Source organism: Nicotiana sylvestris, chromosome 3, assembly GCF_000393655.2.
Source record: "Nicotiana sylvestris chromosome 3, ASM39365v2, whole genome shotgun sequence".
Taxonomy (NCBI): Eukaryota; Viridiplantae; Streptophyta; class Magnoliopsida; order Solanales; family Solanaceae; genus Nicotiana; species Nicotiana sylvestris.
The window spans coordinates 91,318,449-91,346,067 of NC_091059.1; the positions used below are offsets into that span (position 1 = coordinate 91,318,449).

At 35.9% G+C, this 27,619-nt stretch overlaps 3 protein-coding genes across 3 annotated transcripts; 1 reads left to right on the forward strand and 2 right to left on the reverse strand.

Annotated features, from left to right (window-relative positions):
- Nucleotides 1-8,342: 8,342 nt before the first annotated feature.
- On the reverse strand, nucleotides 8,343-9,766 carry LOC104242796 (BOI-related E3 ubiquitin-protein ligase 1-like). The gene is made up of 2 exons (XM_009797877.2): nucleotides 9,183-9,766; nucleotides 8,343-9,065 (listed from the first exon to the last, which is right to left on the reverse strand). The coding sequence occupies exons 1-2, from the start codon at nucleotides 9,489-9,491 to the stop codon at nucleotides 8,556-8,558; spliced, it is 819 nt and encodes a 272-aa protein (XP_009796179.1). The 5' UTR covers nucleotides 9,492-9,766; the 3' UTR covers nucleotides 8,343-8,555.
- A 1,732-nt stretch (nucleotides 9,767-11,498) lies between these two features.
- LOC104246223 (uncharacterized) lies at nucleotides 11,499-14,355 on the forward strand. Its single transcript, XM_009801986.2, has 5 exons — nucleotides 11,499-11,844; nucleotides 12,017-12,221; nucleotides 12,371-12,921; nucleotides 13,097-13,707; nucleotides 13,912-14,355. Exons 1-5 carry the CDS (start codon nucleotides 11,499-11,501, stop codon nucleotides 14,353-14,355), a joined length of 2,157 nt encoding a protein of 718 aa, XP_009800288.2.
- Nucleotides 14,356-15,042: 687 nt separating this feature from the next.
- On the reverse strand, nucleotides 15,043-20,705 carry LOC138887668 (uncharacterized). The gene is made up of 10 exons (XM_070169444.1): nucleotides 20,388-20,705; nucleotides 18,469-19,296; nucleotides 18,161-18,364; nucleotides 17,840-17,971; nucleotides 17,652-17,757; nucleotides 17,483-17,563; nucleotides 16,816-17,212; nucleotides 16,582-16,708; nucleotides 15,375-15,913; nucleotides 15,043-15,289 (listed from the first exon to the last, which is right to left on the reverse strand). Exons 1-10 carry the CDS (start codon nucleotides 20,703-20,705, stop codon nucleotides 15,043-15,045), a joined length of 2,979 nt encoding a protein of 992 aa, XP_070025545.1.
- Nucleotides 20,706-27,619: the final 6,914 nt, after the last annotated feature.

The window sequence follows — 27,619 nt, forward strand, 5'->3', positions numbered from 1 at the left end:
AGCCCTAGGAAGCTTCTGATCTCGGTCGCTGTGGTAGGACGAGGCCAACTCTGAACTGCCTCGATCTTCTTGGGATCTACCTTAATACTCTCGCCTGATACAACATGCCCTAAGAATGCCACAAAATCTAACCAAAACTCACACTTGGAGAATTTAGCATATAGCTTCTGTTCCTACAAGGTCTAAACCACCACTCTCAAATGCTACTCGTGCTCCTCCATGCTACACGAGTAGATCAAAATGTCATTAATGAAGCCAACGAGAAACGAATCAATATATGGCTGGAACACTCGGTTCATCAAATCCATAAACGCGGCCAAGGCATTAGTCAAACCGAAGGACATCACTAGAAAGTCATAGTGGCCATATCTAGTCCGAAAAGCCGTATTCGGAACATACAAATCATGAATCTTCAACTGATGGTACCCCGATATCAAGTCGATCTAGCACCCTGCAACTGGTCAAACAAATCATCACTATGCGGCAATGGGTACTTGATCTTAATGTTAACTTTGTTAAACTGGTGTAACCAATGCACATTCGCATAGTCCCATCTTTCTTCTTTATGAATGATATCGGTGCACCCTAAGGCAACACACTCGGTCTGACGAACCCTTTCGCTAGCAACTCCTCAACTTGTTCTTTCAACTCCTTTAACTCTTTCGAAGCGATGCGGTATGGTGGAATAGAGATAGGTTGGGTACTTAGGGCCAAATAAATACAGAAATGGATATCATGATCTGGTGGCATGCTTGGAAGATAAGAAGGAAATATATCAGAGAACTCCCGGACCACGAGCAATGAATCAATCACCGGAGTCCCTATGGTAGTATACCAAACGTAAGCTAGATAAGCCAAACATCCCTTCTCGGCCCTGTGTCAATCCTTCAGAAAAAAGATAACCTGACTAGATTCGCTGACAGACGAACCATTCCACTCCAATCTAGGCAACTCTAGAATTGTCAAGGTAACAGTCTTGGCATGTCAATCAAGAATTGCGTGATATGGAGACAACCAGTCCATACCCAGGATGATCTCAAAGTCGGTCATATCGAGCAACAGAAGATCCACTCTAGTCTCATAACTATAGAAAGTCACAATATAGGACTGGTAAATCCAATCCACAATAACAGAATCGCCCACTGGTATGGACATATAAACAAGAGTACCCAAGGACTCATAAAGAACACCTAGGAAATGAGCAAACAAAGATGAAACATATGAATATGTAAACCCTGGATCAAATAGTACCGAAGTATTCCTAACGCAGACAGAAATAATACCTGTGACCACGGCATCTGAGGCCACTGCATCTACTCTGGCTAGAAAAGCATAGAACCTGACTGGAGTGCCACCTGATTGGCCTCCACCTCTAGGACGGCCCGTACCCACCTGCCCTCCGCCTCTGGGTGGCTGGACGACTGGTGTAGTAGTTGGTTCTGTAATCATAGGTTGCTGACCCTGCTGCACTGCCTTGCCCCAAAGCCTGGGGCAGACCTCCTCACATGAACAAGATCCTTACACTCGAAATAACCTCTCGGTATGGTGGACTGCTGACATAAAATCTGACCCCGATGGCTTGAAGGCCCACTAAAAGAACCCTGAATAGCTGGTGGACGGTAGGAGTTATATGGAATGGCACTGAAATAGGCCACATTAGAGAACCCCGAGGAGATGCCGGTACTAGATATGTGGGCCTGCTAGACTAACCCCTGACAAACTGACCTCTACCCCCAGCCAGAGAACCACTAAACCCTCCAGAATATCGAAGTCGCTTATCCTTCATCACCTTCTCTAGGCTCCGCTGATGAACACCCTCGATCCTTCGAGCTATCTCCATAACTAGCTCGTACGAGGTCCCCATCTCAACATCTAGGGATATAGTGGCTTGGATACCAGTGTGCAAACCTACAAAAAACCTCTGCACTCTCTTTACATCAGTAGGAAGTATCATAAATGCATGGTGAGACAACTCGGAGAATCTCGCCTCATAGTCGGTCACCGACATCTGGCCCTACTGGAATTGCTCGAACTGACATCGAAACTTTTACCTTTAAGAAGGTGGAATATATCTATCCAAGAAGAGGTGTGTGAACTAGTGCCAAGTCATGGGAGGAGAACCTACTAGTCTGCCGAGAAGATAGGACTGCCACCATCTACGGGCCCTGTCCTATAGTTGAAAGGTGGTAAAGTCCACCCCATGGAACTCCAATATCCTCATGTTGTGCAGTCTGTCCCTGCAACGATCAATAAGTCTTGGGGGTCCTCATGTCACTCACCTCCAAAGATAGGAGGATGTAGCTTGTTCCATCTGTAGCTTCTACGGCTTGCCAGCCGTAGCTGGTCTGGACTCAGGTATAGCTGCTACAATTGGCTGAGGTAGTGCGCCTGGTGTCTGATATATGACAGTTGCATGTTTGGGAGTTTGAGCGATAGGGGTTTGTGCTCTCCCTCCCACCCAAAATGTGTTTGGGTCCACTGAAAATAAACCAGCCTAAGTTATAGAATCCATGAATTGCAGTATACAACTAATGACCTCCTGGAATCCCATTGCGGACATGAAATCCACTGAGGTTTTCTCCGCTGCAGGCACCTCGCCCTGCTCCTCAATAGCAGAATCCTCCATAGGATCCACTAGTGGCAACTGGAGCAACTCTATGACGTCCTCGTCCTCTACCACGAGCTAGAGCCCTCCTTTCATAGCTAAGAAAACATCTACTTTCAGTATTTTTAAATATCAAGGAAGGTTGATAAATTTATTTTCTAATAGTTAGAACTCACAGGACGGTGATTGGAAGTCGTGAGTTCAAGTTATTCAACTTGTAGTGGACTGTTTTGTGGGTTCTTTCGTGGTGCTTTTGTGCTATCTATTTTGTTGTTGTTTAATGGAGTTTTAGAGGAGAAATAGTGTAGAGAAACACTACATAATGGAGAAATGGTGGATTAATTGTTCTTTGTAACATTTTCGGGGTGTTTGACACTACTATAGTTATCGTTTTGGGTATGAAGTGATTGGAGTGTGTTGGGCTGTTGTAAGATAAAATAATATGGATTTTGACTTACATCCTCTGTAGGAGGTAATTATATTGTGTTCTTTCATGTGCTTAAAGTTATCTTGACATTGATTAAGTTAAATGGATGGACTAGATATGAACTAGTGAATAAAGTTGCTAATTGAGGATAGTTGGAGTTGTGGATTATTTTCTTTGTTATAAACATATGATATAAGGCTGGAGTCATTCATCCTCCTCCATGGTCGGGTACATCTGTCGCACACGTTGTCACCATCTATAAGAGAATAAGAGAAAGGCACGTAGCACAATATCAACTACACGATAGAAGATGAAGAAAGAGTAATTTCCTAAAACCCTATAGACTCTCGAAGATAAGTACGGACGTCTTCGCACCAATCCCCAAGACTCTATTAGGCCTACTCATAACTCGTGAGACCTACGTGAACCTAGTGCCCTAATACCATGTTGTCATGATCAAATTTCTCCTATGGGCCGTGACGGCGCCTAACATCGCTGCTAGGCAAGCCAACGATGAACTAACTATGTAATTGTTCTTTTTAATAAAATTCCAAGTAGTTGAATTTCATTTATTTAGAAAATGAGGAGTAGATAATTTTTTAATAAAATAAAGCGATAGCTGATGAGTGAGCAAATGCAATGAAATAAATGCTCCAAAAGCATAAAGTCTACTAGCTTGTATTCCAAGACCTGGTGTCATAAGTGTATGAACAAGTAGTAGAATATAAAAAATACTAAGCTACAGTCTGAAATAGAGTAGCAGAAAATAGAATGCAAAGGAGATACTCTGGGTTCTGCAGAACGAACTCGGAAATCAGCTCATTACTAAGCCTCGGGGTTTCGGGGGTGCGCGACTGCCAGATGCACCTGCCTCAGATCATGCACGATTAGTGTAGAAGTTTAGCATGAGTACGTAAACAACATGTACCCAATAAGTATCTAGTCTAACCTCGAAGAAGTAGTTACAGGGGTCGACATCGACACTTGCTATGGGCTAACAACAAAATACAAGATTGCTAAATAGGCATAAAATATGTGAACAATAATATTAACAGAGTAGCAACAGTGATTAAATGATTCTTTAATAAATAGTAAATTCCAAAAGTCTTCCACTAACACATACTAATTCCAAATAAATCTCGAGCAAACAAATACTTTATAACCTCTCAATTCATGAAAATAATATCAAGTGTATTCGGCTCTAAGCATTAACACGCATGATTTATGCTGAGGTCGTACGGCCTGATCCAGAATAATGTGTACACTGCCGAGGGTCGAGCGGCACGAACCATAGATGCATCTATTATACTGCCGAGACGTTCAGCCCACTCCACAAGAAGAGAGAATACTTTACAAACATCTGATTTAAAAGCTATTATCAGGCTAATACACAAAGAAGCGCAATTTTTATTGACGGTCAAGTAACCCGCCAAAACTCAAATAAGTGAAATTCGGTCTTTACAAATCCTTTATCAAGTTTTAATATAATTTATGCACTTTAATTAACAAGTAGGGTGCAAACATTACAAGTATTTTATGATATGGGTCATAAACTACCCGGACTTAAGCATAATTAGTAGCTACGCATAGACTCACATCACTTCGTGCATACGTAGCACCCACAATTAGAAGCAAATAGTAATTTAAATCAACTATGGGGTAAGTTCCCTCTTACAAGGTTAGGCAAGAGACTTACCTCATCTCAAAGCTCACTTTCCGGCCACAAATTCACTCTAAGGACCCAACTTGGTGCCAAACAAATTCAAAGCTAGCCAAATATTTTATAAATTAATCAATATGCGCTCAAAGGTTAATAATTCAACTATTAGAGTAATTACCTAACCCAAATTGAAAGATTCCTAAAATTTATCCCTAGGCCCACGTGCCCGAATTCTGGAAATTTTCGAAGATAATTGTTAACCATAACCTCGCGAATCCAAATATATAATGTTCACCCAATTCCATAATCATTTTTATGGTTAAATCTCATTTTTATCAAAACTTAGGTTTTTCAACTGAACCCACAATTTCTACATTTTATATGCTAAGAATCTACCCAAAATACATGTATTAAACTCATCTCATATAGAAATTACTAACCTCAAAGTGCTAGGTGAAAACCCCTTTTCAAAGAGCTCCAAAAATCGCCCAAGAGATGAATGAAATGAGCTAAAATTGTCTAAGTCCCAACATTAAAAGCCCTCACTTCCTCCAACAATTTCGCTTCTGCGGACCTTGGGTCACACCTGTGATGCTGCTTCTGCGGGCAAAGGTCTGATTTTGCGGAACACATACAGCCCAGAACTGGGAGCACCTGCGGAAGGGCACCGCACCTGTAAGCCTGCTTCTGCGGCTCGCCTCTCGCACCTGCAACCTTGCCCACACTAGCTTCCTCCGCTCCTGCGATCCCCTCATCAAAGAAGCAAGTTCACTTCTGCAGAAGAAGATTCGCTTATGCGGGCACGCTAAACCCTCTCCCCTTTCCACTTCTGAGAACGAGACGTCGCACCTACGGTGCCGCTCCTATAGCCATTCCCCCGCAGGTGCGAACACACCAGATGCCAGCCACCATCAGCTCTTCTCCAAAGAGCAATCAAGCTCTATCGACCCTACGAATCCCATACAGAGGCCCCAAGGCCTCGACCAAACATATCAACAAGTTAGTAAACATAAAACGGACTCGCTTGCATCCTCAGAAAGTGGAAAAGAACATCAAAACTAAGAATTACAAGCCAAAACCAAATTGAATCAACTTACGAACTTCAAGTTCTTCCTACTTACTCTGAACGCGCCGAATCATACTTAAACTAATCAGAATGACACCAAATTTTGTGTGCAAGTCTTAAATCACCATACAGAACTATTCTCGGGCTCAGAATTTCGAACGGACCTCGATAACACCAAAACCTACTCCAAACCAAATTTAAAGAACTTAAAAAACCTTCAACGTGCCAACCTTCAATATTAAGCGTTGAAACGCTCCCGAGTCATCCAAAACCCAATCCGAATATACACCCAAGTCCAAAATCATCATACGAACCTATTGGGACTGTCAAGTCCTGGTTCTGAGGTCGTTTACTATGAATGTTGACCCAAGTCAAGCTTAGCCCTTTTGAGCCAATATTAAGGAACTAAGTGTTCCGATTTCAACCCGAACCGTTCCAAACCCGAACTAACCATCCCCGCAATTGAAATCCGACCCGATATCAAAAAGTTCACTCCCGGTCAAACTTTTCGAAGATCTTCCAACTTTCCAACTTTCGCCAATTAATGTCGGTGACCTACGAACCTCCAAATTAATGCTTCTAAGACCAAAATGACCATACAAAGCTATTGGAACCAACGAACTCCATTCTAAAGTCGTCTTCACACAAGTCAACCTATACTCAACTCTTATAACTTAAACTTCAAACTTAGGGACTATGTGTCTCATTTCACTCCGAAGCTCTTCCGAACTCGACACCAAGCACCCCGGCAAGTCAAGTAACCACAAAATGAGGCAGAGGGAGAAATAAATAGGGATTGGGGATAATACTCTCAAAATGACCCGGCGGGTCGTTACAAAAACTTTAAAGAAAAAGCATAAAATATAGTGTATTATGGAAATTTGTATCAAATCACCACTATTATCCTTAGCCCCATGGTGGGTGTCAAGCTGTTTACCCTTAAAATGGATAATAATTAAATTTGTACACGATTTTAAGGATATGTGGATTGATTCAACACAATAATCAAGAATATTAGATAAATAAATTAAAGACAAAATGAATAATCAAACCAATTGTAGTGTTTACGGCCTGGATCGAACTTAGGTTGAACAATAATTTTTCCCTCGATCGGACCCTTGGTTCGAAGCCAATTGTGAATGAAGAACAACAACAAAATAACAACTTTGCAATAGCTAGAAAGCAAAAAAAAATTGTATTGTCTTGGTTTGCGGGTTACAATGTGTGTTATCAAAAAAAAAACTTTTACTTTATATAGTCGGATAGTTTTATTCCTAGTACAATTCTAAAGAAGGTAAAAATTATTCTTTTTCATTAATTACTTATCTGTAACCGATATCGGGCGAGATATGCATCGTGATATCCGGTTGGATACGGATATCACGGCCCTCTGTTAGTCGTGCACAACCATTTGCCATATTTTCCAAGGTCCTAGAGCTCGTTTTGGGTCGGGGAAGTGTTGCTTCATCGCCCGACGATGAACACATCGTTCACCTTTTATAGGCCTCGGCACGAAATACTCCCAGCCTCGAATTCAACTTCGTATTTCCGTACCCTTGCTCCGTCTTCTTCACCGGGAAGTTGGATAAGTATTGTTTTCGATTTTGCCCGTATACCCAACTGTACAACCTTTAACAACATGCCTTATGCATTGCCAAATTATTATTATTAGTATTAGTATTATGGGTTGGGGAGCGGGGGCCTAAGGAAAGGCATTTTATGGAAAGCATGTAAACTATGTGAACCTGAAAAATTTTATTTTGTATCTCATATAACTGACACTAGTTGTATGAGGTAATTTTTTTGTCTCACAATTTTTTGGACCCAGTTTTCTGTGGACCCATAAGTGTAGGGGTCCACAAATTTGTGAAACAAAAAAGAACCTCATACAACTAGTGTGAGTTGTATAAGACACAAAATAAAACTTCACTGTGAACCTAGGTTTTATAACGATGGACCATAATCCTCAAGGTTGTCTGAGTTTGATGGCGTGACGGATGGGAATTCGGACTTCCCATTCTCATCTCTTGCCTGAGTTTGATGATGGCGTGATGGATGGGAATTAGTACTTCCCATTCTCATCTCTTTACTCTTATAAGGCGTCGTAATTTACTAATTACAACAAAGAGGACAGAACCTAGAAAAAGAAAAAAGAAAAACAAAGGACAAAAAGGAAACATTTAGAATTTGATATATTCTCTGTTCAAAAAGAAGAAAAAATCGTTTAAAACGTATGATAACACATTTAATATTCCGTATTAAATAAAAAATCAACCTCTTAATATTTGAAAATACTATTAAAAATTCATAATGATAAGAATGGGTTGTTTGAATAAAAACCCTAAATAGTGGTACTCACTAGAGTTTTCTTTGGACCATTACCTTCATTACCTTCAAAATGAGAAAAACAAAAGAAAAAGAATGTGCTCGGGCCCTCGTTCCATTCTAATTTCTGACATATTGCTTTTAACCTTTCCGTCACGATTCAACTAAATTACAGTAAGAAGTAAGAAGGATTGCTAGAGAATCAGATTCGAATAATCAAATCAACCTAAAAGTGAAAGAATAATATCCCCAATGCGAGTAAAAGTAATGTCTCCAACAAAGGAAAAAGATGCTAGTGCCATGTCGCACTGCTAATTGTAAATCTGTTCAAGTCGTCAAAAAGTAGACAGAGAAAAACAAGATGGTCAAGAAATTAATGAATACATATAGAATGACTAATCTATCCACGAACTACCATAAATTTACTGTGATTTTTCTTGGAAACAAGAAAACAAGTCATTTTCACAGCAGATCAAATCAATGCTTCAATGCTAGCTTTCTTCAACATATTACAGACAGGACATGAGTGGAGAAAAGTGTCACAATATTTGCATGAACATAGGTGTCTGCAAGGCAGGAAAATCATGCACGATATCCTAGAATTGCAGCTTTTGCACATCATCATCTCATGTCCACACTGTTGTTCTGTTTTATCTTCTTCTGCTACATGACAAGAAGACTCTGCATCTTCAGCAGTACCTCTGTTGTTTGGTGATGAACAAGCAGTCTCTTTTAACTGTTCAATCGTGTTGTTAAGTGACATCACCATTGCTTCTTTCTCTTTGGCCATTCTCTGCCATGTTTGCTTCTCTATTTCCATTCTTTTCAACAAAACTTGTAGCTCTGTTGTCCTGTTTGCTGCCTTTGCAATTTCTTCGTCTTTCTGTTTTAGCAAATACTGTGCCTTTGACTCGTATTTTCTCAAGATTAATGCCACTTGTTTCTTTCTCTGCTCCTGTAGTGTCAATCTCAATCTCTCGTTCTGTTTTCAAAGCAAAATCAATTATATTTAATTCAAACATGTACTCCCTATTGAAGATTATATTGATACAAAAACACGTTGAGATAGAAGAAGCATATACTATACAAGATTAATTACCTGTAAACTGATGAACCGATTGATCTCAATATTCTGTTTCTCTAACTGGGAAGTTAGACTCTGGGAAAACGTTGGCATTGTTTGTGCAGAACTACTGTTATATTTTGGGACGAATTGCATCGAATTCTGATTGTCTTTTTGGTAAAGATTTTGCAACTGCTGATGCTGTTGTGGGTACTCGTAATATTGCTGCTGTTGAGGGTTAAAAGAAAACTGATTGAATCCACTAGAATTATTCTCCATCAAATCCTGCGAAACTCCTAAAGGAAAACCAAGATTCTCCGAATACAACTGCGCTTGAATGGCCATATCAAAAAGTTTTTCACCACAGCAAAAAAATGAAAGAAGTGACTTTTTGTACCCAAAACAATGACTTGATTTGTTCTATAGAGAGAAGAGAGGGAGGGTCACTCCTCTCTATATTGTAGTCTAGTCTGTTGGCAAACCTATGCCTATAACTCTGTGATATGTTTCTTGGTTTAGGTCAGGCCAAAGTTAACCAAACATGAAGGTGGGGTTTCACTTTTTTCTGTATTTATAGTATGTAAAATAAAATAATAAATTTAAAGAAACTGAAAAGGGGCAGAGCTAAAGGGGATTGATTCTCTCTATTTATTCTTGTGATTTGTGTAGTAGTAGTAGTAGTAATAAAGAGAGAGGTGGTAATTAAGCAAACAACGTAGACATGCAGGTTTTGTGACTTTATAGTTTATACTATGTCGGAGGAGATTTCTTAGGCGCGTTTTTCAAGCTCAAGTATGCTAAGAAAATTCAGTTCAATTCCATTCCTTATTTGGAGGCTAAAAGTGGAATAAAAATTGTTCATTTTTTACTTGTAATATAGTACAAGTAAGATCTTTGAATCATTTACGAGTTATACTTGTGTCCATACTCCATATCGTTTATACATGAAAGTCATTCATTAAGTAGGTGTTTGGACGTAAGTAGGGGTGTTCATAAAAATCCGAAAACCCGAACCAAACCGAAAACCAAACTAAACCGATCAAAAAAATCGATATTTTTTTGTTTGGTTTAATTTTGGTTTTAAAATTTAAAAATCGATCAAATTTGGTTTGGTTTTGGTTTTAATAAAAAAAAACTGAACCAAACCGAATATAGGAGTAGCTATTTTAAATTTATTATTACACCTATATATATGTATACTTTATACAAAGTTTCAAAAAAATTTATAACAAATGTTAATCGTTTGCACTTTTAGTACAAGTCTTTACCTTTACATTCTAATTTGATTGGTAGTTTTCTTTTGTTAAGTGTAAGAATCGATTTCATGTTAAAAATAATATATTTTTAATTGAGTCCTTAAATTATTCATCACTATTTGATTCAATTATCATCAATATATCTTGAAAAATAATAGATTTCTCAAAGGGCAATTGATTTGATAGTGTTACGTTGAAAATGTGGTCGCCGAAATATGTGTTTGGTAGTGTATGTCTTATATTTAAGAAAAAACCGACAAATATCCGAAAAAATCGAAAAACTGACATAAACCGAACCAAGAAAAAACCGACTTAATTGGTTTGGTTTGGTTCTAATATTTGAAAAATTGACTTACGTGGTTTGGTTTCTTTTTACGGGAAAACTGATCCAAACCGAACCATGAACACCCCTAAACGTAAGAATTTTAAAATTTTGAAAAAAAAAGTGAAAAAAAAATTCAAACGAAAATGTTATTTGAAAATTAGAGTTATGTCTGGACATAAATATAATTTTGGGTTATTTTTAAAGTTTTGTGAGTGAAAATTTTAAAAAGCAGCTTTTTGGAGTTTTTCAAATTTTCGAAAAAAATCGAGAATTCATCTTCAAGTAAAAATTAAAAATTTTATGGCCAAGCACTGATTTTGAAAAAAGGGATTTTTACCTATCTATACCATATATCAAATCTTATTACCAAAAATATTCATAATTTGTTATTTACCCATGTAGTCCACACTTTTACTACAAATTATATACCAATCCAAAAATAGGTAGATTTTGCCATTAAAAAGGCCCTAAAATGAAGGCACCAAATCTGATGTGATTATGTCAAGGATTTTATTCGAATTTTGAAACTGAAGGAGATCTCTCTTCCTGATGAAGGCACCAGTTGCGTAATTCTCTCCTTCCTCAACAGAAAGAGATCTCTGTTGATATCAGCTACAACATAAAACGCAATCAAATTGTACAATTACTGAAGAGAGATTATATCTGTTCTTCGCCTCAAATTGTACAAAATTGCTCTTCGTCGATATCAGTACTCAAATTGTAGAAACTATATCTGTTCTTCGTCTTTTTTCCGATCAACTACAGGAAATCATGTCAAAAATCCCAATAATGCTGAAATCGAATGGTAATTGGGATAACTATGGCAGATTTAGAGATTTTGAAGTTGATGTCATTGTGGTAGATGATAATGCAAACTACGGAATTCTCAGTTCTCCAATTGCAGAACAATTATCGATTGATACATCGGATAAAATTATAGAAATCAAATACATTGTGAACGAGAATTGTCCTCCAATGGAGATTAGGAATGATATGGGGGTTCGTGCTTACATGGAAACCAAAAAGGAGAATAAAAACTTAGGTTCGTATCCTTTATGTATAAGCGTAAGAGATTTCAATATGGAATTGGCAATCAACAATGAAAGCACCAGTGCAGGTATGTTTGATTCGACATTGCAGAGAGTTATGGTGTTACTATGTTATCTACAATATTACTACAATTACCTACAATTAAACTACAAAGCTCACATAGTACTGAAAAGGATAAAGCAATGTTGCTTTCAAAATTATCTACATAGAAACTACATTTATGAATTTATTGTTTGCAGGTTCGTCTGGATCCCTAAACTTACTTGAATTTCCATCCTCACCAGCTATAGAGGAATATCAAAGTGAAATAATAACTGAATCTACGCAAACATATATTGAAGAAGGACAAGTTTATCAGGACAAGCAAACAGTAGCTGCTGCAATGAAGAATTATTCAGTGATGCACAAGTTCCAGTTCAGAGTAAAAAGATCTAGTCATAGAAGGTATATAGTTATTTGTGGATAATATATCAGCAAAATCAGTGTATGATTGAAGATAGGTGGGTTTTATAAATTGTAGTTAAATTGTAGTCAGTTTATAGTTAATTGTAGTTTTTTCATAAATTTGTGTAAATATTGTATTTCTTTTGTAGCTACTGGCTTATATGTGTTGCTGAAAGCTGTAAATGGCATTTCAAGGCAACGTCAATTAATGATTCGGCAATGTTCAAGATAAGAAGTTTCAGCCGTCAACACACATGCTGCCTAATGGACGAAACATTCATACAACGCAAACGTACTGCAGCAGTACTTGGTAGCATGGTCGTTCCAAAGTATTGTGATCCTAAGACTGTTTACACACCAAAGGACATACAAACTGACATGTTATCCGAACATGGACTGAACCTAAGCTACATGCAAGCATGGAGAGCAAAGGAAAAAGCTTTACAGTTTTTGAGAGGGAATCCGTGTGACTCCTACAACAAATTACCCAAATATTTTTATATTCTTGAGAAGAATTATCCTGGTTCTGTTGTTAAATTGAAGAAGGCAGCAGATGATTGCTTCTTATACGCATTTGTTGCTCTTTGTACATCAATAAATGGTTGGCAACATTGTAGGCCGGTAGTAGTGGTTGATGGGACATTCTTAAAGTCAGCCTACAGGGGGATTATGCTGACAGCAAGCACCATGGATGCAGCAGGTAAATAATGGAATAATTTTGTACTTATTTTGTAGACAGTCTTTAAAATGCAGTTAAATTGTAGTTATGTTGTAGTTATTTTGTAGTTATATAAAAGAATGTAGTTAACATGTCTATATTTCTCAATATATATTGTAGTTGTTATTTAATCATATTTTATGTCTTAAAAATGTAGGTACTATTTTTCCCTTGGCATATGCTGTGGTTGATTCTGAAAACGACGCGTCTTGGAAGTGGTTCTTTGAGCAATTCAAGGAGGCATATGGTGAAAGACCTTCAATGTGTGTTGTTTCAGATAGGCATGAGAGTATACTGAAGGCAACATCAGTTGTCTATCCGGGATTGGCACACTACTCTTGCATGTGGCATATATGGACAAATATAAGGTCAAAATTCAAGAAGGGACATCTACAATTACATGAATTGTACTTTGCTACAGCACGGTCATACACTATGGATGAATTTAATGAAAGGATGTTGAAGATTGAAGAGGTAGACCTGCGTGTAAAGTCTTACCTATATGATATTGGCTATCATAGATGGTCAAGAGTACATGCAACGGTGAATAGAACTTTTACTATGACGTCAAACATTGCCGAGTCGTTGAATGCTGTAACAAAAGATGCAAGAGAGCTTCCAATATTTGATCTATTTGAGTATATGAGGACTCTTCTTGAACGTTGGACAAAAGAAAAGTTATCGAAGGCAAAGGGTACTTTCACATACCTTGGTCACAAATACAACAAAGAATTGGAAGACAACAGTACATTATCTCAGAAACTAAGGGTAAGATATTTTTTTTTGGTGCAGTAGAATCAAAAAAGTACTAGCTGCAGTTTTTCCAGATTGTAGTTAAACTGTAGTCAAATTGTCGGTAATAATAGTTTGTAGATGAGCTGTAATATATTTGTTGCTGATTTGTAGGTAAATTGTTGATAATCCATTTTAATGATTGATGTATTATTATTTCTGTTTGGTCTTCAATTGTAGGTGAGGGCTTCAACAGATCATATACATACTGTGTTAGATGGTGTGAAGCGGTACATTGTGTGTCTAGAAAACAAGAAATGTAGCTGTGGACAATTCCAACTTGATGAACTTCCATGTGCGCATGCTTTGGCAGCATTAAGGCATAGGAATGAAACATACGAAAACTATTGCTCTCCGTATTACACAAGGAAGAGCCTTCTGCTTACCTATGAAATGCCAGTAAATCCTCTTCCTGATGAAGGCAAATGGGATGTGCCACAACATATTTTGGATGAGGTAGTAAAGCCACCGGCGGGAGATAAAAGGCAGCCAGGGAGACCTCACAAGGAAAGATATAAAACATTTGATGAAATAAAGTCAAAGAAATACAAGGTGTCATGTGGCAATTGTGGAGGTGAAGGGCATAACAAAAGAACTTGCAAGAATGCGCCGAAAAAGAAATGAATATCATGTAGTTAGAATAGTTATTCAAAATAAATGTTAGTGAGCTCAAATTATCGGATTTTCTTGTGTAATTGTTTAAGTTTTTGAAGATGAATAAGAAGTATAAACATCAATTTGTGTATCTGCACTATTTATGTTTTTATGTATTCTGTCAAGCATCTAAAGTTGTCTTTTTTTTATAGAATAGTTAAACTTTAATATTTACTGTATACAAAAAAACTGATATTAATAAAGAATGCATTCAACGTAAATTGTATCCAGATTGTAGTGAATATGTAGTTTAACTGTGTTAGAACTGTAGTCCTGTTATTCATATGTAGAGGAGTTGTAGTTAAAATGTAGTTTGACGTAGTTTAAATGTAGATAAATTGAATTTTTTTGATAAACCTTGTTGATAAAAGATGGCTAAATTATTTATATGATTCCTGTATTTATTTTATCTTTCTGCTGTGTAACAAATGACAGTTATATACAGATATTACTTGGCACTTGAAGGTATTTATAAAAATAACTTGAAGATTAAAGTCAAATTGTAAGACAAAGCTGTTGCTGTAAAAATGTAATCAGAGTACTCGAGTATAATGTAATCAACAAAAAGTGTTGTAGAAAACCAAAACGACATATTTCCTACATTGTTTTCCAATTCAACTACCAAATTTCACAAGACCAAACTAGGAACACAATAGTCTATTTCTTCTTTCGTTGCACTCTAGTCCTCTCGTTTTTTGCCGGAGCACCCTTCCTCCTTGCTAGCCTGCCAGTAACCTCACTCTCACTGATTGACCCATCTTCTTGCTTCTTTGTTGCATAGTCCCACAGTAGAGCTCCATAGCGTCTACGGTGTTGGTCAATATCAGAAAGATCTTCCTTTGGGATTGCCAAATCTCCAAGGCTAACATACTCCGCAAATGCAGCCACAAATACACCACAATCGCTGCATAAGATGAGAATTTTTCATTATATAACAAATGATTAAAATAAAAAAATTAAACATATAGAAAGGGAGATTATTTTTTTACACTGAGCCTTCCTTTTGTTGTGGAATCTCAGCAACCATCCATTGTATGTCGAGAGGGTCCGTAACTGGTTTTTCGATGTATGCCTTTGTGCTCTTGAAGTTAATGTCTTTACGTTTACCATAGAAACCAGTGCATGACAAATACAGAGGGATAATGATTGAAAACTTGTCAACCAATGTCTCAACTGTTTTATGACGGTTTGCTCTCACCATGGAATCATAAACATAAAGTTGTCTGTCCTTTATGTCAAAAACTAGCAACAACCAATGGAAGTTCTCTACAAGGTTCACAGGTATGAGCACATAGTCAACAAGATCCCAGGCAACATTAGCAAGAATTCTGTACCCAAGAATATATTCTCCAACATCATCCTCGGGTTTAACAACCGAATACCTTTGTTCCGGTGGAGAACTTATGAACTTGTCATAGATTCTTTCAATCTTTGTCTTGAACAAGCAATCCGTGGTTGTGAACCTAGTATTATTGTTGGGGCCATATTTGCCTCTTTTTCGCAGATAATACATAATAACATCAATGTGCTGCCAAAATAGAATAAACATATACAATAAGGTACGGTGTAACCACACTTGTCTACAAGACAGCTACAGATTAACTACAATTTGAATTTATTAAAAACTCTAACAGATTGCTGTAAATTAGCTACACTATAACTACAAAAATATAACAGTTAGTCCAAGTACCTCACAAAATGTAATTTAATTGTAGTTTGTATGAACCATAGTGAACAAGTACTATATGTACAATTGACCCATCAGACTACAAAACAACTACACATTAACTATATTTATGCACTGTCTACATTTATTCACTATACAGAGGAACAAATGAAACATACCACCTAACTTAAGGTCCCAATAATCAGCAAGTTCAACCTACAGTTAATATTAATAGGCACAATCACAAGCTCTACAATATTACTACAAGGTAACTACAGTTGTGGTACACGGAGATTCCAAGTCAGTCAAAAGTACCAAAATTCCAGTTTGTACATACAATCATCATCACATATGATACATAAGGTCCATAAAAAGCAAAATTTCACAGCTGAGACATAAATATAGTAACATATATATGTTGTCTACAATATTACTACAATTACACATCATAGCTGAAAAATAAACTACAATTACACTACACAGCTGAAGACAAAACAGATATTGTGAATGATTATGTTCTTTATACTTACTGTGTTATTGATGACTTGTCCGGGGTGAGCAAGGTCATAAAACCAGTCCTTCTTATCAATCTTTTCACAACCAAAATCCAACCAAGGCTTGATTTGGTTATCCTTCTTGGAAAAGTAATATTTCCTCCTGTAATAACAAAAAAAAGATGATCAAATACAAAAAATTGACAAAATGAATTACAATTTTAAAGTATAAAAATGGTGAACAGACAGTGTAAAATGAAGCATTCATACCTCCTAGATACTTTATCACTACGAATGTATAACCAGTTGGTGAACCTTTCTGTCAATTCAGGATCTACATTTTCACCTATGACACTTGTGAAGGGGTGCTTGAGGTAAAAAAATTTAGGTCCAACAGATGTGCTGCCTCCAGAACTATACAAAGATGTGAAAGGTGATCGTGCATGTTTTCCCGGTTGCCTGGTTCTACCGGGATGAACAGGGGTTGATTCATCTCGTATGGGCTCGCCATACATGACCAACTGTGATAAGTTTTCTGGCAGCTCAAAGTCATCCAATGTCAAACCTTTGTTTTCAATGCCTTCAGGAACAACTTTTTTATCAATGCCTTCAGGAACAACTTCAGTCACAGTCACACCGTGAATTGGCGACTGTGGAACTTCACCTTCTGTAGATAAGTGTAGATCTATGTAGATATGAACAGTATTATGGAGTTATAGAGAATATAGAGAATATATTACCTGCTTGTTGTGCCTCAGCCACTTCATCAATTAATGGTTCTTCCTCAATATTTCCTTGTAGATGTTCTGCTGAAACATCAGCTTGAATGAATAATTGGGAATGAGAATTGTAGATATATGTAGGAATATGTAGTTAAGGTGTAAATTATTAAAATTTTGCATAAAAACCTTATTGTAATGAAGGAATGGTTCTGTACCTGCTTTATATGCCTCAGCTGCTTCTTGGAAGTCAGGATATAAGTCAACATGTGGTTGAAAATGTTCTGGAGAAATTGTAGCTGCAACACATAGTAAAAAAATGATTAGTATAATTAAATAATGCTGTCTTGAAATTTGTAGATATGTATGTAGGAATTTTGTAGATACCTGTATTGCTTGTGCTTCCATGCAGTTGATCACCAGCATTGAACTGGAATTGCTGGTTGTTCTCTCCTTGATGTTGGTAATTATTTTTTGTTGAACTACCAGCAAACTACAATTTTGGGGAATATTTGAGACTACTTTATTCATATGTCTTAATTAGTCTTAGTACAAAATTATATGTAAATTCTTACCTTTGACTCATCCAAATCAAACCTCTTGTTTATCACATTCATAACACCCTTCAAAGATTGATCTATGAACTCTCGAAGGCTTGAGAGTTCCTCAAAAACATCCTTCCTATAGGCATCTAACTTTACATCAACCTAAAAATTAAATATATAATTAGTTGGTAATCTTATTCTAACTTCTACAGTTACACTACAATTCAACAAACTATAATTGTTATAGATTTATACCACAAATTAACTACAATGTATAACATACTATAATTGTTATGTAATGAAGTCAAAATATAGCAAATTATGTCAATATATTGTAGTTATTCATAATACCTGCACAATCCCCTTTTCCAACTTCATGAGCTTGCTACTGACAGATTCAATGTCCTCTTGACAATCTGTATATTTGGGTTCAAATGATGGAGAAGCAGCAGTTGGAACATGTGATGGTTGAGCACCATGTTCATCTTCATATTGAATCTTGTCTGGCAGATTAAGCACTCCAAGCTCTTCTCCAGATTCAATCATGTTTGTGAACTGAATGATGAAAATAACAGTTAATTCAAGTGACAAAAAAATGTAGATTCAATGTAGTTATTATGAATGTAATTGTAGCATCATACAAAAGTGGAAAAAAATACCTTGATCCACTCAGGCTTGATCATCTTCTCTTCAATTGCAGTTAACCAAATCTGCCCCTTTGTAGCTGACCATCTTAAAATGCGAGGTATAGATTCAGAACATCTCGTAGCAAGCTCGGTGCTGACGGACGAGCAACACTCATATAGCCACACTTGCAAGGCTAATGAGCATCCCCGTATCAGATAAGAATGTACATGGGGATTAAGACGATGTCGGACAGATTCAATAACCTGCTTGAAGGATTTGATACCCCATGGGTATGACTCAAAATTACCAGACTCTATTAGAAAGAACATAAACTTGTCTATGAAAGTCACATGGTCTTTATCAGAAGGACAAACAAAAAATTCCAACATATAAAGAATGCACAACTTCACCGCATCCACATCGTTTGCCCATGCTTTATTAGTCACTACATTTTTCAAATGCCATTTCTCAACCCTTTCTTTGTTCGGAAAATATGTATTCATTAAAGGGCTAACATAGGTGGAAGTGTAACCATAGTCTGAAAACTTATTCACACAATTAAGACCAGTTATCAACCCAAATTCTCTCAAGGAAAAATTCAATTTTTCACCCTTAAATAGTACTGAAAAATATGAGTCAGTAGACTTTGTCAATTCATACTTCATCAGAAGATGAAGTGATTGGTTTTGCATACAGATTGTGGGGAGACCTAATAAGTAACCAAAACAAGTTTTTCTGAAAACCCTTAAAGCATTCGGAGAGAGTAAAGCTTGTATCTGGCTAGGTATGCTAGGATCACACAAACTGTGGAATCTAAGCACACCATAATCAACATTTTGTTGTGCAAAGTAAGGTCCATTCTGTAGAAAATATAAAATTAATGAACATTAAGTAGTTTGCATAAAAAGGAAGCAGTAATCTACATATAACTACATGACAAATACAAAATATAACTAGAAGAAGAATAGCCTACCCACACCTATAACTACAAAACAATAACAGAAGAACAATGCACGTGTAAACATTATCTACAGGATGTAACAGTTACTTCAAGTATCTCACATAAATGTAGATTAACTGTAGTTAGAATGAAGTTAAATATATGAGCTATACAGGCTACAATAAAAAATAACATATCTACAATTTAACCATCAGACTACACATCAACTACAAACTAACTACATTTATACACTGTCTAAGAGTCACAGTTCCAATTAAACTACAAAATTGAGACAAAGAATCTACAAAACAGTTACTTCAAGTATCTCACATAAATGTAGATTAACTGTAGTTAGAATGAAGTTAAATATATGAGCTATACAGGCTACAATAAAAAATATCATATCTACAATTTAACCATCAGACTACACATCAACTACAAACTAACTACATTTATACACTGTCTAAGAGTCACAGTTCCAATTAAACTACAAAATTGAGACAAAGAATCTACAAAATTAGGACAACACCACATTTTACCAAAATACACTTGAACAATCAAAGAAGAACAATGCACGTGTAAACATTATCTACAGAATGTAACAGTTACTTCAAGTAACTCACAAAATGTAGATTAATTGTATTTAGAATGAAGTTAAATGTAGCAGCAATACAGGTTGCAATGAAAAATACCATCTCTACAATTTAACGATCAGACTACAAATCAACTACAAACTAACTACAGTTATACACTGTCTAATAATCACAGTTCCATTAAACCTACAAAATTGCGAAAAATAATCTACAAAATTAGGACAATACCACATTTGGCCAAAACACACTTGAACACTAAATTAACACTTGAACAACAGATTTTTACAACCAAAATCAAACTACAAAACAGTGAGGAAACATAAATAGTGTTTACCTTTATTGAAATTTTTTCCTTAACCAATTTTGGTACTTTTTTTTAGGGTTTCTTCTTCTTTGGTTTTGATGAAGAAGGAGAGACCTTGTGTTTTTTCACAGATGGAACTTTGGGAGAATCATCTACAAAATCGTCATCTACACTCAACTCTTTCCCCTTGCGTTTCAGTTGATTCTCGACTAGTTTATCAACTCCACCAACATCAACATCGTGCAAATGCTTGCTTCTCATTTCCGCACGAATTTGTCTAGGAGATGGAATACCAGTAGTTTGTTCACTTGCATGCGTCGATTGTGGTTTTTTTGGTGGTGATTTTGGTGTTAAAACACCCAAATCAAAAGTTGGAATATCAGCTAATATAGCTTTTGATGATTTTTTTTGGGGAGTGTTGGTTTTTTTCATGATTTAGGAGTTGAAGACAAAGATGGAAGTGAATTCAAATCGTGGGAGATACTATCAACTGAAGGTAATTAAGTGGAGAAGAAAATGATGGTAATTGTGGGTGAGAAGAGATTGTACGAGAATGGAGGAAAAACTGAAGGTAAATCGTGGGGGTGGGGGGAATTAACTGAAGGTAAATCGTAGGGGGTGTGGTAGGGGGGGTGGGAGGAGAGAGAGGCGGGTAAACCAAATAACGTGAAAATACAGTCCTAAAATCACGCCTAAAATAAATGAAGGAATAATTATACCCTTAATTTGAATTATGGTATAGAAATGGTAATTTGGTATGCTTAAATGTAATAAACACAAACATTAAACATTGAGGGTAATAAGGTTTGATATATGGTATAGATATGTAAAAATCCCTTGAAAAAATGGAAAAAATTCTTATATCCTCTAATTGGGTACAAAATAGAAATATTGAATGAGTTTCTTTTTATATCGTAGTTCTGAAGACTTTTTTCTTTCCCCCTCTAAGTTCTGAGGTTGAAAGTGGCAAAAATTTACCCGGATTTATATATGCACGTCACACATTTATTGTTTTAGTTCAAATATTAGGTTAAAATAAACTCTCTTCCGTCAACATATGTTTTAAGGAAAGTTTATTTGCATTCAATATTGTATTAGATTTGGTTAATTAATACTACCATAAATTTTCACCACATTTTATCACTTAACTATGGAAATTTAGTAGGAGTATAATTTATTGTAACATCACGTAAGAGTGAGTATTTTCGTATACTTAAGGATGGATTATAAAGAAAGGGTTTCTCTATTTTTGGTCTGAAAAGAGGGAGAGATAACAGGGAATCAAAGATTTTGTCATTTTTTTAATCCTAAAGAACAGGATTCACACTCCGAAATGCAATCAATTGGATTAAAGACAATTTCTGATACGTGAATTAATAAAATAATACATTAATTAGAGACTTATTTGCAAGAAGAAGTAATTGGTGATGACTGGTAACTGCAAATATTTATCAAATTAATAAGTTCCCAATTTGTTTCCCATTTTCCTAAACAGTTTGCATTTTGCTAGGTAATTAACTTCACCGGCTAAGCATAAAAAGTTTTATAGAAAATCTTTGAGCGATGGCTTCTTCATCTCTCACAACTCCTTTTTTTCTATTCTTTTCAAAAAATAATAAACAATATAAAATTATTAACCACTTCTGGAAATTGGAAGAATAATTAGCAGGCAATAGACCACACTTAATTAATGACATTAATTTATTTTAATAATGTGCAGTCATGCCGGATATATTTTATCTAGACACTTTTTTTAATCAAGACTTCTTACTATACCCATTTAAAACTCGTCAAAGTTATTTTTTGGGTTAAAAAGCAAATATTTTGATCTTTATTTATATGACAAATTACGTTACATTGAGGAAATATTTTGGCCGATTATGATACAATTTGTCTTTCAGACTCTTAATTGGCAAGGATAAGAATTTTCTCCTCCAACTATACCAGATGTTTCTAAATTTAAACAATCTAGAAGTACAGATGAAACAAATTTAATCCCCATACCCAAATATAAGACTTTTCATCTGGTAATGAGGGTGGGAAAAATTTAAGATGATAGGCACAATAAAAAGCGTGTAAATCAATGTAAGGTTTTTTCCCCTCTATATGGTTCTTTTTTTTTTTTTTTGGTTTCCTCAATCCATTAACTAAAACAATTTTTTTAAAATAATTAATATCCAAATGCTAAATCAAAAATGATATGGCTCCTCCTTTTAGGAAAAACATGAGAAGCAACGTAATTTTCTCTTTTTCTTGTTTTGTGTTTGGGTTAGGTGGAAGTGCTTTCATCCATTTCTTGCTTCTTAGTTTAATGCAGCAAGACAATTTGTAGGCTAAAGTCTCATCTCCTTTCATTTTCTATCAAAATCACTTCAATTAGTTGAATTGACAATTTAAGGTGGAAAAGTACATATTCCCACCTATATCTCGCCAGTTGCCCATCTTAATTTAATTTAATTTAATTTAGTGGTGAGAGGTCAGTTGCCATTTTACTTGGAATTTAAAATAATAGTAACGAACAGAAGCATTAGTTTTGCTGACTACTTAATGCTCTCTCTATCTTACTTCATGTGACATAATTCAGTGTACGAGAGTTAAACTAAAGCATTCATATTTTCTAAACTAAAATTTACAGATTTAGAAACTATATAGATATTAGTGTTTGCAATAAATTACTTGTGATACAAAAATAAATTGCAACGACAATATAAATATGAAGAAACATAATTTTATCGATAAAATGGTATAGGCACAATTCTGTTTGTTCCTTTGATTCTTCTCTCTAGATCTTTCTCCGTGATTCGAGGGCTTAACCAGCGTATTTCTCGAACGTAGGATTATGCGAACTTTCTTAGGATATATTTGATCTCCAAAAAAAAGGAAGAACATCTGTTGATCACTTCGGTAGCTTTGAGAAAGACAATATTTGATGTCTTTGATCTCTTTATGAATATTCCATGAATTTGCTCTCAAAGGGAATATGTGGCCCCCTTTTATAGGTGTAGCTAGGGTTTTGGATAGAGTACCCTCCAAGCTAGGGTTCAGTTAGAGTACCCTCCAAGTTAGGGTTTCAGATAGAGTAGCCTCCAAGAAACCTCAATGGACTCTACTTGTAGTATCTTAAATTTAGGATCAAATCCAAATTTCATATGGATTTTATCCGATAAAATTTTGATGTCTACAAATGCCCCTACTTCAAGGCTTGTTGGGGCGTAGACTTACAAGATCGTCGTAGACGAGGCTTGAAGTACTAGTAAAGAAGACACCACATTTTTTTTACCGTGCGAGAAGAGATGAAGGGCAGATTTAGTCCCACTGGGTGTGCCAATTTGTTTGCAATAAAATTTTGTAGACAATAAATTGCGTCTAGAAAATAAAATCAAGGCCGAAAAATATTGCAACAGTCGTATTTATTTCGAATATTTGAGTATACAATCTCTATGAATCCTTTGATTCTTCCTTCCAATAGTAAATAAATTCAAGGGCTTTTGAGCTTGATCTTGAATCTATATTTGTCGTCACGAACGATGATCTTGAATTCAACTAGCACGAACTTTGATTTGAACTCGTACTCCTTGAATGTTGATTTGTTCTACGTTCTTAAGCTTGAACTTGATTTGTTCTTCGTTCTTGCGCTTGAACTTGATTTCTTGAACTTGAACTTGATTGCTTGAAGCTTGAAACTTGTAGAGAAATTTGCAGCGTTTGATCCACGAGCTTTTTCTTGCTTCTTGTTATAACTTCTGGTGTCTTTTCTGGGTTATGAAGATCCCTATTTATAGTTGTGGAAGGGGGAGTTGTGATAAGAACAAACTCTTTCCGACCAATCAAATTGAGTGTGACATGGCCACATTTGATTGGCCAGAACATGTCACTTGCACACGTAGTACGGTTTCGTTGTCCCTTTAATTTGACTTGGCATGTCTTGTCATTTTGACACGTGGCACGATCTCATTGGCTCTTCCGTCTGACTTAGCGTGCCACGTCATTAATCACGCGTGGCACTAAATTGGGTCTCTAGAAATATGATATCTTGGGCCTAATAAAATGGGCTCATCATTTGTAGCGCAATTAAATGGGTTAGCCCAATAGATTAAAATTTATTTATTTAATTAATATATATTAGACTTATGTAATTAATTTAATTATATTAGCCCATAATATTTATTTGGACTAATATATTTAAAATGGTTCAAATAATTTTATTGAATTTATATTCAATAAAATTTGCATGCCTACGAATACCCCGTGTTTCAAGACTTGTTGAGTTATAGACTTGTCGTAACCGAAAACGGGTCACGAAGTATTGCTAACTTGTCAAATTTGTCGCATGCCAGAGTAGAATTCAGAGTACTACCCATGTAATTTGTTACATATATACCCAATCAATTACCTCAGTAGAAAACTAAAATCAAGACTTATTGTAATGATTGGATCACTTTTTTTTTATTGCAATGATTAGAAAACCTCACACAATTTGAATAGATTTCAATTGTAAGCTTCACATTCAAAACCATTACGTATTATTTGAATACCAAGCTTCCCACGATTTGAATACAAGTCCTAGCCGCCAGTGATCTCAATTCCAAATAGCAATTTCAATTGCTTTTGGATTCCCGCGAAGACCAATCCTATTACGAAGTAACACTACAGTAGTCGAATTTTACCCGGAGTGCAAAATACGCAATCCCACATCCACAATTCACCTTCAAGATCTGCCTTATGACTTCTATAAATACAATACTCTTTATTCTATTAGTTTCACTTTCAGCATTTGCAAATTACTTAGGGGTCGTTTGGTTTGAATATAGTTTATGCCGGTATAAGTTATGATAGAATAAGTTATGCTGAGATTAGTTATGCTAGGATTGTTGTTTATCCACTGTTTGGTATGTTGTACAAAAAATAACAATTGCATAATTTCTAAGAAGAAGGTATAAGTTATACCGGTGCTAATTACCCCATCCTCTATAAGGTATAAGTTATCCCAGTGTTAAAATTAATACCGGAATAACTTATAACCGGTTTGCTAACCAAACAGAATATTAAGGTGGTATTAAATTTTTATACCACCCTTATACCTTCTTACACCCCATACCAGATGACCCCTTTGAGTCTACTTTTGCTTGAGTCTTCTTCATGATCATCTCGTTAAACAAGAACACATCCTTCTTGTTTGACCTACCCAAAAAAAGGGACTCATATGTCCCCCTTAAGATTGGAAGTTATAGTTCTTTTTAAGGACAGACCCACGAAGAGACCAAATTAAAGTGCAAAGGGACTTATACATCCATCTTAAGATTGGAAAGTTATAGTTTTCTTTTAAGGACAGACCCACCAAGAGGCCAACTTAAGGTGCAAAGGGACTTATATGTCAACCTGAAGACCGACAAACTTGAAGATTCAATTGACTTTGACGTTTCAACCTGAAAATCGACAAACATAAAGTTTCGATAGACTTTGACGTTTCAACCTGAAAAATTTGAGGGCTCAAATATTTCCATGTGAAGACCGATAAGTTTGAGGACCTCAACTTGAAGACTTCAACTTGAATATTTGGAGGTTTAAATATTTCGACTTTAAGACCGACGAATTTGAAGACTGAAACTTGAAGACCGACGGACTTGAAGACTTCAACTTGGAGACTTGGAGGGCTTAAATATTTCAACTTGAAGGGTGGTGAACGTGAAGAATTCAACTTGAAGACCAACGAGTTTGAGGACCTCAACTTGAAGACCAACGAGTTTGAGGACCTCAACTTGAAGATTTGGAGGTTTAAATATTTCGACTTTAAGACCGACGAAATTGAAGACTTCAATTTGAAGACCAACGAGCTTGAAGATTTCAACTTGAAAACTTCGAGGGCTTAAATGTTTCAGCTTCTCTTTTGCTTTACATTGTCCAATTTTTATCTTAGGCATAATTTTCAGCTTTAAGCGCTTGTAACAAAAGATTCATATTTTGTCGTGGGAGAGTCCAAATAATGAACCGTTTGATTTCTCGAAAATTAGACTTCAATATCTAAAATATATTCAAAATCTAGAATGAAACACCTTCAGAATCGCCCCAGATAATATTTTTGAATCCAACTTTAGATTCTACCATGTTGAAAATTTCAGATTTGCGCAGTCTCTCCGATAAAATCATATCTTGGTGTGGAAAAGTCAAAATCACAAACCGTTTGATTTTTTGAAAACTTAACTTGCAAATCTATAACATATCCAAAATAAAAAATTTAATGCCTTAAGGATAGTTTCAGATAATAGTTCGAAATTAATATTAAATTCTAACGCACCGACAATTTCGGATTTGCGCAACTTTGCCAAATGTTTTGTATCTTGAAGTAGGAATGTCGAAATCTTGAACCCTTTGATCTATTGGAAACTTACTTACAAATTTATAACATATACAAAATGCAAAAATTTAATTCCTTGAGGATAGTTTTAGATAACATTTCGAAGTCAATACAAAATTCTTACACGGTGATAATTTCAGATTTGCACGACTTCACCAAAACCTTTGTATCTTGATGTAGGAACGTCAAAATTATGAACCACTTGATTTCTTGGAAACTAAACTTAAAAATCTAAAACATATCCAACACGTAAAATTTAATGCCTTAAGGATAGTTTCAGATAATTGTTCGGAATTGATATTAAATTATGATATGCCGACAGTTCCAAATTAGCGTGACTTCACCAAATTTTTTGTATCTTGGTGTGGAAGCCTCGAGATTGTAAGACCTTTTAAATTGACAGAAATTGAAATTTAAGAGCTTCATTCTCGCCAAATATCTTGGACTCAAGTCTCACTGAATTTGAAATGTCGTGAAGGTACACCAAAAACTTGAAGGTTTGACGAACATGAAGACATAGAGAATCCCTAGACTTCAATGCAAATGCTTGGAAATATCCTAAAAGATATTAATCATTTTATTGAAGACACCAATTTGCCATAGCGGCTTGCTCCCTTTAAATCAAATGGGATCCAAAGTTTAACAAAGAATGGTATCTCAGCTTGATTTTCAAATGTTGATTGAATGGATTACATTCCATCGTACTTCATTCGGACAACGATTGGGGGATTATATATCTTTTGAACTTATGCGACTGAACTTAGAATGAAACTCTAAGCTGCCTACATACCTCGGTGAAGAGGATCAAGTCATACCGACGTTCAGAATGGGTAGAATTTTTTTTATGCCTAACTTTTGCCTGGGCCGCCTCTTTCGAGATTTTCAACCTAGCGGACTCTTTTTTGGGCCGTATAGAGTTTATACTCTTACGGTCCAGGAGTATAGGAACATGCAGTTTAGGCTTATGTGTCAAGGAGCTTTGCAACTTCAA